Consider the following 14,776-nt stretch of genomic DNA (forward strand, 5'->3'; position numbering starts at 1 on the left):
TGCTAATGGAAAACAAATAACAACAAAAAGTGGTAACAACAACTACACTCAGAAAAATGATGTGTTTGTTATTACATTAAAAAAGTACGCTATAATAACTCTTACACATGTTAAAGGTAACAATAAGGTTGTTAATATTACCACTAGAATTACAGATGTTACTCATAAAAAAGTTTTAGTGCGAGATATAATTTACTACTACTACAAATATAAGTTAACGTCTTTTTTCTTGTCTAGATTATTATTATTATTATTGTCCATGTCCACTAATGGGAGGTGTAAATTTTATGCAGGTTTTGTTATGTTCCTACAAAATGTCCGTTGTGAAGAGCTGTCCGTTATTCGGAGATGTCCATTAAGGGAGGTTTCACTGTAGTTGGTTTAACACATTATATAGTATTACGTTAATTTGTATTACAACTGTAGTGGTAAAATATACTACTTTTAAGTACACAATGTAAAAATAACAGCTGGTAGGTGTAATAAAACGATTTTATAAAAACTATTTTTTCTACTTTGGTTTTACAAATTGTTCATGTTCATTGTGGAACTGGCAAAGAGAACTTTTCTACAACAAATTTTTAGGCAATGCTGGGCTAGGTGTCATCAATCATCACTGTAATCTAGTGGTGATCTGTCAACAGTGTCAAATCGTTTATTGATAAAGCTTGAATAATTAACAAAATTAAGAGGAACCAACTACAAAAATAGAAAAATAAAAAAACTGTATATTACACACTTTTGTTAATTGTGGCACATTCTATTGGAGCACTCCTTCGCCATGCTCCAAAGCCATTCGTGCCACATTGTAGTGGCAAAAATGACCCCACAAAACAGTTGAGACCAGTTTCCCTGAGTGGAATAACAAAAAATGTTTTTGTAATAGCTAATGAACATGAAATTTGCAAGGAGAGGTTTTCTTTTCTCATCCATTGAAAATGTTAATGGAAAACAAATAACCACAAAAAGTGGTAACAAAAACACAATAAACAACGAGATGAAAATTCCTGCATCTTGACCTGGGTTAACCGAAGCCTATTTAATTTAATTTGTCCCGACTTGCCCCCAACTGACCCAAGTATGCCAGACCCGACTGGATCTTTAACACTTCCACCATTATTCCCAGTACGAGTGAAACGTCGGTCGAAAAGTTGTTTTTTGGGAGCGTCTGTTGCACGGTTTGTTTTCGTGAAATACCCATTGTTTGCGTTCTTTTCAGACTTTTGCAAGGGTGCGCCCTCTCCGAGATCCCCGTGGAGGTCCTCCGCCCCCTCAGCAAACTCCAAACTTTGTAAGTAAATTATTTTAATATCGGCCGCGTCTGATAATTCCTGTTGGACTGTTTCTAAGATTGCTTCCAAAGTCCGGTTTAGATATTGAATTTCGGGATAAACACCGGGTGAATAGCGATGAGCTTGACTACTTTTTATGGCACCTTGGTCATAAACACCCCAAGGGCCGTAAAAAAATACCGACTTGTCAAATTTTCGGCGACGAATGTTGCACTTGTTTCCGAGAGTCGATTTTATCTTTAACTCGGTCTCCACAATGTTTGCTCGATTCAGTGTTTGTCCTTTTTCTGTTTACACTGCGATTCTGCGGATAGGACAAATAAAGGGTCTTTGCGGGAAACTGAAACGAATCGAATGGATATCGTGTTGTAATATAGTAAAAGGGCCAGAATTAATCAATCGGTCTTTGCCTAAAATTCTGGGTTCAGCGGACCGGATTTAAAGAAAACACACGAATTTGCATAATACGTCGGGGAAAGCTTCTAAAATTTTAAGGAAATTTGAGTGTTATGCCTGGCTGTCTAGACATTTGTCATTGTGGTGTGTGTCGAATGCAGTGCCGGATTTATTCAACTGGGCCAGTGTTAGCTGGAGCGATGTACATAAAAGATAACGTGCTAACTCAGGGGCTGATTAAATTTTAAGTTTGGACTTATTGCCCGAAAATAGGCCCAGCGGAGCACAATCGTCCTTCCGGTCGGGACGATCGTTTACTTAAACAACTCCATTAATGCTAATTTTAGAGCAAACTGCCCGAATTGTAGCTAATCCGCTATAATTGTGTCCTTTATCCCATTCATTAAATCGTTGTTTGCGGCAGTTAAATATGAATATGCAGCCCAACAACACACCGCTCTGGCGCTGATCCAGTTCTCACGTTATTTTTCAATCCTGATGGAAAATTTTAATCCGAAACAAATTTCCTCCGATAACGTTTTTATTAAATTTGGAGTAACTTAAACGCCCACATGAGCATGTGGTTCCGCATCTGGCTAAAAGTTCTTAACTAAATTGGTCGCAATAAATCTCGGGCGTCAAAGCTAAAGTGAGTTGCTCGAGTAAGAAATTAAATGCGGGATCATATCATTATAAATATGATTTAGAGAACGTTGCGATAATTTATTTGGGCTCTTGAAAGGAAAAGAAAAAGTAACACCGTTTACGATCCGAGCCATAAAAAGTTACTACTCCAATTAATTCTTTTTATGGCTAGTTACTCCTTCTGCTTGAACACGCTTATAGGTGGCATAATAGCACATGAAATGAAATTCTAGCTGCGCCAGATTTAAAATCAATCGATTCTTTTGAGCTGATTTCGTCCAGTCAGCGCCACAATAAGAATAAATAATGTTTGCCCTCAGCCCGATCGATGGACGCCCTTCCTACAAATGGGGAAAATATTCCTTCCTGGAGGAAGTGTTTGTTAGTTTTAGTCGCGTTTGTCTTTCACATCCCTCTAACCTAGTGCCCGTTTTTCCGCGACGAGCCTGATTTATAACGGATTTACCTCATACTCGGACGGAAACTGCGTGAAAACTTTACCGAATACGCAAATTTAATAGCGCAAAGTTGGAAATTTTCACGTGCTAGGGAATTTCAACATAAAATTAAACAGAAAGCATGTTTTGTTGGTGCTAATACAATTATTATTTTATAAGTTTTCCGAGTCTGTCGAAATGAACCCAACTCTCGTAAATTAAACCTCACTGTTTCACCACAATTGGAAAAAGTTTCCCAATAATTGTCATTAACTGTTGGATTAACTTCGGGAGCGCTTTTTCGATACAGAACGGTGTTAATGATAATCACTATTTTTATTATATTCTATTGATGGCTGAACATTGCTCTTAATTGATTTTTAAAGGCGAAATTCCACTCCGGGGTTTACCTTGCTCTCAAACTTTCCGGATTCCGGTGGTTGAGGCAAGTGTCGGATGATTGTTAGTGGTGTTTGCTGATACAAATATGCATTAATGTTGTAAATATTGCTATTAGCAGCCACTTTTATGAAGACAGACGCCACAAAAGTACGTTTTGTAATTAAATCATTTTTGTAATGTGGGACTGCACGTATGGGTCATAACAATAAAATTTATCGTTGCCGGTTTGCTTGTAGGTTGTTATCGGGTGTACCCTGCATTTTGATAGCGACATTATTTCATGCCAACTTGTCCCAAAATTAATAAAACAACTGGATGTGGCTCAATTTATGCATCACCAGCCTAAGTCACGTTACTAGGGAAAGTGAAAATAAGCTGGAGAAGTTTTCTAATAACTTTCTTTCCATTGATCTGGCGCTTTGTACGATTCCGGATTCAATATCTGACATTGAAACTTTTGGGAGTTTTGACCATTGGAAATACATAACAAATGAGGGTATTCATAGGGCTTTGAAGCAATTTTATCTCAGTCCCGCCACACATTGACCAAAACAACTTTCTCTCCATTTTTCCATGTTTCCCGATCATTCCATTATCGATTACGAGTTATGTCGCGTTATCAATGCAAATTGAATGAGTTTATCACAATTATATCGAACATACAGCGACATGCATTAAACTCGCTTAATGTGCATCGAAAAACTAGTTGAACATTTTTAGGCCATTTGGCAAAATGGCAATGTTTGACTAGAATTTTTCCCAATCACTTGTAAATAAAACTTGTTCATCCACATTTACAGTTTGTTAAAAATTGTGTTTAATAAACTGTCAATTTATCATCACTCATTTCGTGTTCGCGTGGTTCAGCGGAAATGATTGAGTGGTAAATTGGGTTCTTCCGCCGCCGAGCTTGTAAAAATGTTGATGATGCAGTGAGTATTGTTGGGTTAGGCATCTGGGCAATAACGAAATCTGGAAACTGGATGGAACCACTTTCCAGCAGGTTCCTGCACTGCGCAGCTTGCGTCTGGACGGCAACCGTCTGCGCGGTGTTCCTTCGGAGGCACTGTCCAGTCTCCTGCACCTTGAGGTCCTGTGAGTACCAGGACCAATCTGTGTTTTTACCGACCAGGAAACACCAGCAGCTTCAACGACCACTTGCGCAATTATCATCGTCCAACTAATTGAATCAATTAATTGGCTGTCTGTCTGGGTTCTAATTATTGAAATTGAGAAAAAGTTTGATTGGCATGGGAGTTAATCGAGCGATTAATGGCAAGGTGGTTGTTGGAGCATAAAGAGCAAGATTGACGACCACTTGGTACACTAATACCTACTCACCTGTAACTCTATTTACTGTATACTTTACGACATTTTACACTTATTTATGCGCTAATAAAACTAATAAACACTCTCATTAACACGTCATTAACTGTTTTGTACCGTAAATAAACGGCCTCAATTACCATAAAACCGATTATTGAGACACAATTGGAGATAATTGGCACTCGGACGTAGCCCGGAAACCAAATTTTCATGCCGAAAATTCGCACGTTTTAACTGCTTATTTTCCAGGAACATTGGAAATAATCTCATCAACGCCCTCCCTCCGGCCGCTTTCCCATCGCTGGATAAACTCGTCGTATTGTGAGTATTTTATCGCAATTTGTTGTTTGTTTGCGGCCATCCGATTCAAAATCCACACTAAAAGAGCTTTTAAATATTACGACTTTCACAGTTTTATTCACTTTGTTTTTTATTGGACCATAAACTGGGGCATTGCGAAGAAGTTACTACGGGCTTTAAAATCATTTTTAAATCGGTCAATTGCCACACAACTTCGTAATTGTTAAGGTAACGAGAGCAGCGACTTTGTGCCTTTAGTATCATACGGCGCTGGGGATTAAAAGTGGCTTTAAAACGCTGATTGCCTAACTGTAACAGAACTGGTGTCAAGTCACCTAATTTATGAATTATTTATCTCTGGGTAAAAATAAAACGCTGGGTTTAATCCACTCGCTTGGATTTTATTTAATTCACACAAGTTTTTCCTTTTACGACCACTATCTGCTAAAAAATCAAGTTTCTTTCTCTTTACTAGTCCACTCACATGATCTACGTATCTGCAGAAATTTGTTCTGACACCGTTGCATTTTTTCAATTGGGACTTGGTCACTTTTGCAAACTTTATGAATAAACTTAATAAAAACTGAGTGAAAATGAATGGAAAAGCCAGCGTGTGCACAATTTCGCATTCAAGGTAAATCAGTAATGCGTCATGCAATCTTAATTAATTCATCTAAAATTGAAACCAACTGGAATAGCTCGAACCCTCGAGGGCTCTTTTTTATTTCAACTGTTTCGAGTTTAATTCCGAGTTAAATTAGTGCAGCGAAGAGGCTCGTATAGCGCCAATAAATCTGCTATCTTGCAATTCTCGCGTAATTCGAATAAATCGCGAAATGTTTTTATTAAACTAAATAGAAAATTATCAGCTAACGCAATTTGTTACCCGTTCGTATTCAGACGCTTCAAACTGTTTTTAAATATAGCCGCCCGTTAATTACCCACTTCAAAGCACCCGACACATTTCCAATAATTTTTAGATCAAAGTATCTTCGATTCCATTGAACCATCCTCAGTGACGAATGGAAGTTGCGTGCACGAGAGACACGCGTTAAAAATTGCAAGAGATTTTTGTAAATCTAGTAAATTGCCTCGGTATTTACTCTACACAAGACCAGGAGTTGAAATATTGCAGGCGTGTTGGACACGCGTTTTATTAATTTCGTCTCAACGTTTCTGCATTTTTCCGGCATAATTTACGGCGGCGAATGGAAGTTTTGGCCTATATTTCCATTAAAACAGCAAGTCACAGTATAGCTATCTCGTGAAAGCATCGTGATTTACGATTTAACTTACAGTCAAAATTTGCACAGCTAAATCCCGAAAGTATGGCTTTACCGCCTCGCCATCGATCTTTTGTAACTTTGATATTTGACTGCCACTAATCAGTGTTATTTTTCAGATTGATGAAACGTAACCAGATAAGTGAGATCGCAGAGGAAGCTTTCGCTAACTTGACGTCGCTGAAAGTCCTGTAAGTACCGAACTTAATCGATGGTGGAATGCTGTATCATCGCACTTAATCAAGGCCTCTCGCACGTTTTATCAGATCGACCACCTGGTGGCGTCGTGGCGGTTTTAATTGTTAGCAATTGATTTTTATCGATATTTAGATTAGAGACTCGGGCGAAATTGGCCGTTTTAACGATCACGCTGCTTTAACAGCTCGGATTATAAAGGAAAGGGAGCAACGAAAGCGATTTAACGCTAGGGGCGGTGCGCTTAAAGAGGGAGATACCTACGCAATTTGGGGAGAAGATGTAGGTGATGATACCAGAATTTGGGGATAAGTATCTGTGTCAATAAAAATTTGCAAACGGTTTCGCCCTATACGAATAACTATGTTTAGTTTGAATTAATAAAAAATGAAGAAGAATCCTCTAATTGGAGACTTCTTTCCAGCGAGCTGGACGACAATTTCCTGACTGAGATACCTGCAGCAGTCACGAAGCTCGCCAAACTGCAGGAACTGTAAGTTTTTCCGTTTGTTTGAACCGTTGAATATTGCGGTTTTCTGATTATCCCGGTCTGGACTAGAGATTTCTGTGTGGAATTGGATTCGATCTAAAAATGTTAAGACTTTCAGGTGAAGCGCTCCGATTTGGTCGTGCAAATCGTAATTAAATGAGTTGAGGATCGTTGAACTTGTAATTGTTGCAGATCGATATCTGGTAACCGCATCAAGTATATCCGTGGGGGCTTACTGCAGAAGACACCCGCGCTGGCTCTGTTAGAGCTGAAAGGGAATCCTTTGACGGGAGTGGACGCCCACGCTTTCTCCTTTCTGCCGCGACTTCGAAAGCTGCAAGTATTATATGTTACCTCATGTGCATACATTTCGCTTCGAATTAATACTCGAACGTTGTCTGCTTTTACGACGCGAAATTCAATTTCAAAAAGTGTCCTCGACGATTTTATGGGAGTTGCTACTTTAAGGAAGTTGTAAAGTCTTTGCTATTATACCGTCGTAAAATCATATCATGTCGCTGCTGGTAATTGGGGGGCGACGCTTTTATTATTTCCTTTAACCAGAACATGATCCACTTACTAATCCCGAAACAAAGGCCGCAAAAAACATGTAAATTGTTTTTTCATTGTGCGCTTTAATGGTTCATCCGTCTTCCCCTACATCTGATGAGCTTTTTCGTGCGTCTTTGTGTTTGGCAGTGATTTGATTTATGTCCTTCTTTGTTGGCAGGATTCTGTCTGAGGCAAGAGAGTTGTCGACGTTCCCCAACTTGAACGGCACAACGGCCTTGGAGATCCTAAGGTTGGATAGGGCAGGGATTTCTTCCGTCCCTTCCACTCTCTGCACGACTTGTCCCAGACTCAAAAGCTTGTCAGTATATCAACATTAAAGCCCACGCTCGGCGCTAATTGTATCCTTTGCAGGGACCTCAAGTCGAACAAGCTTAAAACTATACCTGACCTCAACGACTGCAGGGAGATGAGAGTCCTGTAAGTGTTTTTTCGACGACCTGTCCTCCGAAATAAAGTGGCGCTTTTTCAGGGATTTGGCCAGCAACCACATCCGGACGCTGGAAAACAGGCCATTTCGGGGCATGTACCAAATGCACGACCTACTCCTGGCTCACAACGAAATCCAATACATCCCGCAAGACGCCTTCTACAACCTCTCCAGGCTCCAAGTCTTGTAAGCGCGCCATTAATTATTTGTTAAAACGTTTTAAACACTATTACAAGTTTTCACATAGTTTCTTTTTTTGTCTGAATGTTTTATTGAAATATTTGACGATAGCCGGAATGTGGAATTTGTCTTTTCGTTTACAACGTGCCATTGCAGAAATCTCGAAGACAACCAGATTTCTTTCATACACCCGGACGCCTTCCTTCCGATTTCAAAAATCGAGGATTTGTAAGTATTTTATTAGGCTGGAAAAAAGTTTTGCCCGTTTTATGTTCAGAGGATCAAAAAGATCTTTAAGTTATACCTATGTCTTTTGAAAGCTTATTTTATTGCCTAGTTTGGCATTCGTTGTTTCTGTGATAAACTAATTGTTAAACATTTTATTTGCTTCAAAATATGGCCAAGAGAATGTAGATTAAGCTCAAACAACTTTTGTTTTGTTTGTGGAAGATTATCAGAATAAAACCGGGGAAATGGTAAACGTTTTCATCAAGATTTAAGTCTTATGAAGAGAGGTATACCACGGTTTTTGGGAAAGAAATGTGTTAGGCGATTATGGCTAGTTACAATAAGAGAAACTGACACAAATCAGCGCCAAAAAAGAAACAATCTGTGTCGTATTAAATTTTTCAAAAGTTTTGAATCAACCTTTTTTGTGGTGTGTTTACAATTCGTTATTGACGTGATTAATAAATTGTTAAATATTTTATTTACTATAAAATATCATCATGTGAATGTAAATTAGGCACAAACAGTTTTTTCTATGTTAACAAAACCTGGGAAGCTTAAGCGATGAACATGGTGAATGTTTCCATTTTAATTTAAAGTCTTATGAAGATAGGGGATAAAAATATGTTATTCGATTACTACTAATTCACATTAAGATAAACTGACCCTGATAGTACAAAAGAAGAATATTTTTATATTGAAAAAATTGTCAAATACTGATACTTTATAATGAATAAATATAATGAAACTCGACGTCCTAATTTTTTTTCGACTTCAGTATAAGACTTACGGTTAATTATTCTACCGATACACATTGGTTTCATCTGTTGATATAAAACGTTGTAAACTAATGTTATTGTTCCTGTGAATGTGAGTAATTCAGGTACTAAGTGCCGCGTGGTCAAAAATCGTGAGAAATCATGCAAAACTCTTTTTTCCCACAAATTCATAGACAAAACCAACTGCAGATATTGGTACAAGTTTCCTGTAAGCAGCTATTCCAAGATTTCATCTAAAAAAAAAAGCACTTTTATGCTTTTTTTGGTGTCTCTCGGAATTGTGCATTGGCAACTGCTTTAACGAGGCCAAATCGTAACGTCGTCTTTTGTGTCCAACTTGACCGCATACAAAAAAATATAATTGCATAAAGAGTCAACACAGCTCATGTTTTCTTGCATCAGGACCGCGAAAAATCACACAATTTTGGAAAGTACGGCTGTCTCCAGCTGATCATTGCTACATAAATCGGCAGCATTTTAGGAGGAATCTTATGTTGTAAAAGGGTGGGCGAAAGTAATGGCGAATAAATAAATAAGACTTTGTTGTTGCTGTATTTTTTATTTTGATTTGTAATAAAAGTACAAAAACGGCCAAACTTTTTTCCAACCTAATATTTCAATTGACTGGGTTATAAAAAAGCGGCTAATTACAGAAATCTGGGCCAGAATGTTTTTCCGCATCTACCGTCGGCCGGTTTAGAGCGCCTCCTCCATTTAAAAACTTTCAATAACCCGAACTTGCGTGAATTCCCACCGCCGGAGGAATTCCCCCGTATCCAGACTTTGGTCCTGGCGTACGCTTACCACTGCTGCGCTTTTTTACCTCTGATACCGTCAAACCCGCCCCCGAAAGCCAAAGATTTCATCGTGTTTCCAGACATTGAAGATATTGACATGAACATGTGGAACTCCAGTTTGAACGACTACTGGCCTTCGCAACGTAAGTTTATTCCAACAGTTGTACACTTTCCTACTTTAATTTTTTAGAAAATTTGAGTCACAAGTTTGGTAAAAAATTCGAAACTATTTGGGAAAACCTCCGGTCGGATTTCACCTACCCGGGGAATTTTCCCTCCTACATGGAGGAATACGCCGAAGAGGAGGCCCAACGAGTGGCGGGCGGCGACGGCCCGCCTGGAAAAATCCAGTGTTTGCCTTTGCCAGGCCCGTTTTTACCGTGCCAGGACCTGTTCGACTGGTGGACGCTGCGGTGTGGCGTCTGGATCGTGTTTCTCTGTGCCATGTTGGGCAATGGGACCGTGGTGTTTGTGCTGATTTTTTCCAGGGGGAAAATGGACGTTCCCCGGTTTCTGGTGTGCAACTTGGCCGCGGCCGATTTCTTCATGGGCATTTATTTAGGTGAGTTTTGGAAATCGTGTTTCTGGGAGTGTAACAATTGTAGGTTTCTTGGCCGTGGTGGACGCCTCCACCCTTGGCGAGTTCCGGATGTACGCCATTCCGTGGCAGATGTCCGCCGGTTGTCAATTATCCGGCTTCTTGGGTGTGCTCAGTTCGGAACTGTCAGTCTACACTCTGGCCGTAATCACTCTCGAACGCAATTACGCCATCACTCACGCCATGCATTTGAACAAAAGGCTTTCGCTGAAACACGCCGGTTATATAATGATCTGCGGCTGGAGCTTTGCCATCGTCATGGGGCTCCTCCCCCTGTTCAGCGTCTCCGACTACCGCAAGTTCGCCGTTTGTCTCCCGTTTGAAACCAAAGATGCGGCGAGCCTGACCTACGTCGTCTTCCTCATGTTCATCAACGGAGTGGCGTTTTTGATCCTAATGGGCTGCTATCTCAAGATGTATTGCGCCATTCGGGGCTCCCAAGCCTGGAACTCGAACGATTCCCGAATCGCCAAACGCATGGCCTTGCTAGTGTTCACCGACTTTTTGTGTTGGTCCCCAATCGCGTTCTTCTCCCTCACGGCAGCGTTCGGCTTGCAGTTAATCTCCCTCGAACAAGCTAAAGTGTTCACCGTGTTTGTCCTACCGCTGAATTCGTGCTGCAACCCGTTCTTGTACGCGATTCTGACTAAACAGTTCAAAAAGGATTGTGTGATGATTTGTAAAGCGATTGAAGAGAGCCGAGTGACCCGCGGAATCGGCCGTTGTAGACACAGTTCTAACTTTAGCAATAGACAAACTCCAGCGAATACTAACAGTTTGGCGGACCGCTCCTCCCGTGAAAACCAAAACCACGTGCCCACGTGTACTTGTAACGTAAAACTCCTGGGCGAGAGAAGCGCCCCTCCGCCACGAACTGACCGAAAGACCCGAACCCGGGAGTGGCTCTTATCCAAAGCTCGCTGGTTGCTGTGCGTGAGGAGACAGCCCAGACACCGGCCACGCTCCGACCAATACACCTATCAGATCGCTGAAATCCAGCAGAAGCAGCACAAGAGGGCCTCGTCCGTCTCCTCCAGCGAGAACTTCAGCTCGAGTCGCTCCGACTCCTGGCGCCACAACCACCACTGCGGCATCCCGCTCCGGCTGCTGGACCCCAAACGGCGCGCGTCTTCGTGGCTAGTGACGCGCAAGACGTCCCAAGATTCCAACTTGTCGAGCTCGAGGAACGACTCCTCGGGCTCGGCCACCACAGCCAGCACCAGCACGTGGCGCATGTCGCGGTCGAGCGCGTCCAGCGAGCCGAACCGAATCAGGGCCAAGCCCAGACTGACGAGACAGAGTGCCATCCAGGACGAGGCGGACCTGCCGGGGTCCCCCGGGCGGCTCACGGTGCGCTTCCTGACGACCATTCCGTCGGCGGCTGAGACCAGTATGCAGATGGAGGACGAACAGCCGGCGATTTTGGTGAGTCCGTCCAAGGAGCGCGAAGGCCCCCTCTATGCCATTTTGCACTCGCAGCCGGTCACGCCCGCCAGGAGGCAGAGCATTGTGACGCTGCATCCGCCGGAGACGATCCATAATTCTAGTCAGCCCAGTGAAGCAGGGCCTTCCAGATAATAATCACTAGTACCTAGGTTTACCAAAATGGGGCGCTCTGAGTTTTGATAGGACAATAGTGGATTTTTTTTTCAAGACTCGGAGCGTGTTGCTACCAAAACACTACCTATTTTAGCTATAAATGTTTTGTATTTATTGATTTATACGTAACGATAAGACAGAATGCGTGATATGTTTAGGTTAAGGCGGAATTAATAACAATAAGTGATAATTTATAACGCAAAAGTATATTATATAAATATAAAATGTTATTTACACAAAGACGTTCCATGTTAAATATAGGAAGTATGAAATTAAACTATTCCATACTGTTATTATATTATTACTACATTGTTGTATACAAATCTACCTCCTAATTTCATACAAAGACTTAATAAAATATACACTTAACTAAGTATCTACTAACTGCATTTTACACCAAGGACATCGAGAAATCAATTGGTGGCAACTCCTCAACGCCAAGATCATTAAGTTCTGATGCATAAATAAAGTGCCAAGATCAAGACAAAACACACTTAAATAAAAAAGCAATGGTAAGTAAAAATTGAAGCTACAAGGGGCATACAAATAAGCAACACTTTTACGTGTATGAGCGTTTTTGATTGTTCTTAGCAGTCAGAGTTAATTCTTTATTTTTTATTTAACTTAATATTTTGGATATCAGAGTCAATTTTTAAATAATCTAGCCAAACAATCAAATTTTTGAAAATACAGAAGACCAATCGAATTATGAAATAGTTAAAGGACTGGCAAAATGAGCACAATTCCAGTTGTGTTAAATGTATGTAAAATAAACATCACCCTAAAAAACGTAGTAAAAATTTTTTTGATCCATTGAATAATCGGAGTAGATAAGCCGGAAACCGATTACATACATGAAATAACAGCGTTCTCTTAATTATTCAGTTAGAGCTAGATCAGACCATAATTCACGCATTTCTTTGGTGGTTAAAACTCAAAAACCTGCTGCATTTGCTTTAGAATGCAGGAGTGCTGAAAATAGCTCTTTTCTGGCATTCTTTGGTCCAAGTGTACAAAGAAAAACAACAAATTTCTGGAAGAAAATATTAACACGATCTATCAAAACCAGGAGTACTATAAAAAAACTGGACTAACTGAGAACAGTTCTTCAACAAAGGTATCTTAAAATTCTTCTAGTTCACGATTAAATACTTAGTATCTAACTGTTGACTAATTTAAAATTAAGATATAATTTTGCTCATTTGACGCACCCTGAAAAAAATCCAAAGCGGATAAAAATGCAATAGCAGCGCTTAAAAGACGCACAAAGGCAGTGTATGATAGGCACTTAATAACGTCGCATGTGCGTATAATCGGCTATTTTTACAATTATTGGAAAAACTTATCGCTGGGAACGCTATTATGTTATTTAAGTAGCTTTTCCCTGACTAAAACGGGCCTGGAATTGGTAATAAATGAAAATAAAAACGAATTTGGCAAAATGTCGCAGCTAAAAATAAATGAATGCCTTCTCTTAGATTACTTTTTCTATAGTACTAAATTGCCACCATTCAACTCCCCATCACATGCAGACTTGACGAAATTACACAACCTTCGAAAAAATTTATTGCGTACTTTGCGCGTATAAAAATGTATTTACGAGTACGATACGTGATTAGCGACTCGAATCGGAGGAACACAATGATAAAAATACTATTTACAAAAAAATCGCTGCATTTCTCCATAGGAACTGTGTCTAAAAATATGAAAGCCCGCGTAATAAAGTAATTTCGTGGTATTCTCGAAGAGTATTTATTGACTGAGTCGAGAATTTCTCGATGTCCAGTTTCAGGTTCTGGGATTATTTACATTAGAACGAGGGTCTCGATGGCAGCCGACCCGTGGACCTGGATACTGACAAGGGTACTGAATTTTTGTTAATATCAACGTTCTCTGTATCACTTTTGCTAAGGATTAAGTCTCTGGTTCGTTTGAACTCTTCGAACTTCTTGTTGAGGAGGTTGAGCTCTGACTTGGTGGTGGATTCGGGGACGGGGTCTTCGATGTTGTCCTCGTCGACTTCCTGGAACGATCGTTTCGGGCATTTTGTTGACGGTTCGTTCGAATTACCTGTATTTCTGAGAAGGTTACCGGCTGTGTGCGGTACCTGGAGGAGCCCCCTCTTCTCTTCTTGGGCACCACCCGCCGATGGAGCCTCGACATGGGTTCCGGGTACACCGTGTCCATCGCTACAAAGTTGATTTGAATCAGGCGCGCACTTTACAAGTTTCTAAGTGCTAGACAGGTGTATTTTTAAAACGCAGCGTCGCTGCCCTAATTATTAATCGCAGCAAATTTAATGAAAATATTTTCGGGCCCGCTTCGGCGAAACGGGAAACTTGTTGACTTCAAACAATCTCGAAATGATTTATTAAAAGCTCCTTAACACAAAAACAAATTTTTGGCGTTTGTTTACTTTCAATTAAGTTTTGGTAAAAATAAATTGCCACACCGAGTTGGTAAACAAATTATCGCAAAAAATCGATTATGGACGCAATAAGTTGTTCACCTAAAACTAAAACACAAATGTTTACATGTTCTTAATCCATTTATTTTTAAGTTCGTCAAACGTGACTCAATGTTTTGTCCTACTTCTTCGATCATATCGCAAAAATCGTCCGATCATAATTAATAATCAGCGCCGCGGCACTTTCGCCCAAAATAAACTCACATTGTGTTGGCGAAGACAACGACGGCATTATTCCCACAATGTCACAGCACTTTTCACAACGACGAGTTATTAAATGCAGTTTAACACGCACAGCTGTTTAATTTTCAGTGTTTCGCTGCTACGATATAAAGGTTTATAAGAATTTCAGCTAATTTTAA

General features: G+C 40.3%; 2 protein-coding genes across 4 annotated transcripts in view; one reads left to right on the forward strand and one right to left on the reverse strand.

Moving 5' to 3' along the window:
• rk (rickets) overlaps window positions 1–12,321 on the forward strand; it is a 76,743-nt gene extending 64,422 nt beyond the window's left edge. Inside the window, exons 4-17 of one of the 3 annotated variants that reach the window (XM_015979325.2) lie at window positions 1,220–1,291; window positions 4,124–4,267; window positions 4,748–4,819; window positions 6,201–6,272; window positions 6,701–6,769; window positions 6,959–7,102; window positions 7,497–7,637; window positions 7,691–7,756; window positions 7,809–7,952; window positions 8,103–8,174; window positions 9,607–9,893; window positions 9,941–10,312; window positions 10,356–11,773; window positions 11,828–12,321. In XM_015979325.2, the coding sequence (XP_015834811.1) occupies window positions 1,220–1,291; window positions 4,124–4,267; window positions 4,748–4,819; window positions 6,201–6,272; window positions 6,701–6,769; window positions 6,959–7,102; window positions 7,497–7,637; window positions 7,691–7,756; window positions 7,809–7,952; window positions 8,103–8,174; window positions 9,607–9,893; window positions 9,941–10,312; window positions 10,356–11,773; window positions 11,828–11,926 (3,172 nt within the window). In that variant the 3' untranslated portion in view covers window positions 11,927–12,321. Of the gene's footprint in view, window positions 1–1,219; window positions 1,292–4,123; window positions 4,268–4,747; window positions 4,820–6,200; window positions 6,273–6,700; window positions 6,770–6,958; window positions 7,103–7,496; window positions 7,638–7,690; window positions 7,757–7,808; window positions 7,953–8,102; window positions 8,175–9,606; window positions 9,894–9,940; window positions 10,313–10,355 lie in introns of all 3 variants that reach the window. The other 2 variants (XM_008194017.3, XM_008194018.3) reach the window with 2 other exon arrangements.
• On the reverse strand, window positions 12,135–14,760 carry LOC103312687 (uncharacterized). Its single transcript, XM_008194013.3, has 3 exons — window positions 14,619–14,760; window positions 14,018–14,136; window positions 12,135–13,970 (listed from the first exon to the last, which is right to left on the reverse strand). Exons 1-3 carry the CDS (start codon window positions 14,644–14,646, stop codon window positions 13,758–13,760), a joined length of 360 nt encoding a protein of 119 aa, XP_008192235.1. The 5' UTR covers window positions 14,647–14,760; the 3' UTR covers window positions 12,135–13,757.
• Between the last annotated feature and the right edge of the window lie 16 nt (window positions 14,761–14,776).

This window comes from Tribolium castaneum, chromosome 9 (assembly GCF_031307605.1).
Source record: "Tribolium castaneum strain GA2 chromosome 9, icTriCast1.1, whole genome shotgun sequence".
In the NCBI taxonomy this organism is placed as follows: domain Eukaryota; kingdom Metazoa; phylum Arthropoda; class Insecta; order Coleoptera; family Tenebrionidae; genus Tribolium; species Tribolium castaneum.

Bases quoted from the DNA above. Each gene is read 5' to 3' on its own strand.
- LOC103312687 (XM_008194013.3), bottom strand. From the start codon at position 14,646: ATGCCGTCGTTGTCTTCGCCAACACAAT. The intron at 14,137-14,618 runs GTGAGTTTATTT...TCAACTTTGTAG, and splicing joins GTTGTCTTCGCCAACACAAT to CGATGGACACGGTGTACCCG. The intron at 13,971-14,017 runs GTAATTCGAACG...CGATCGTTCCAG, and splicing joins TAACCTTCTCAGAAATACAG to GAAGTCGACGAGGACAACAT.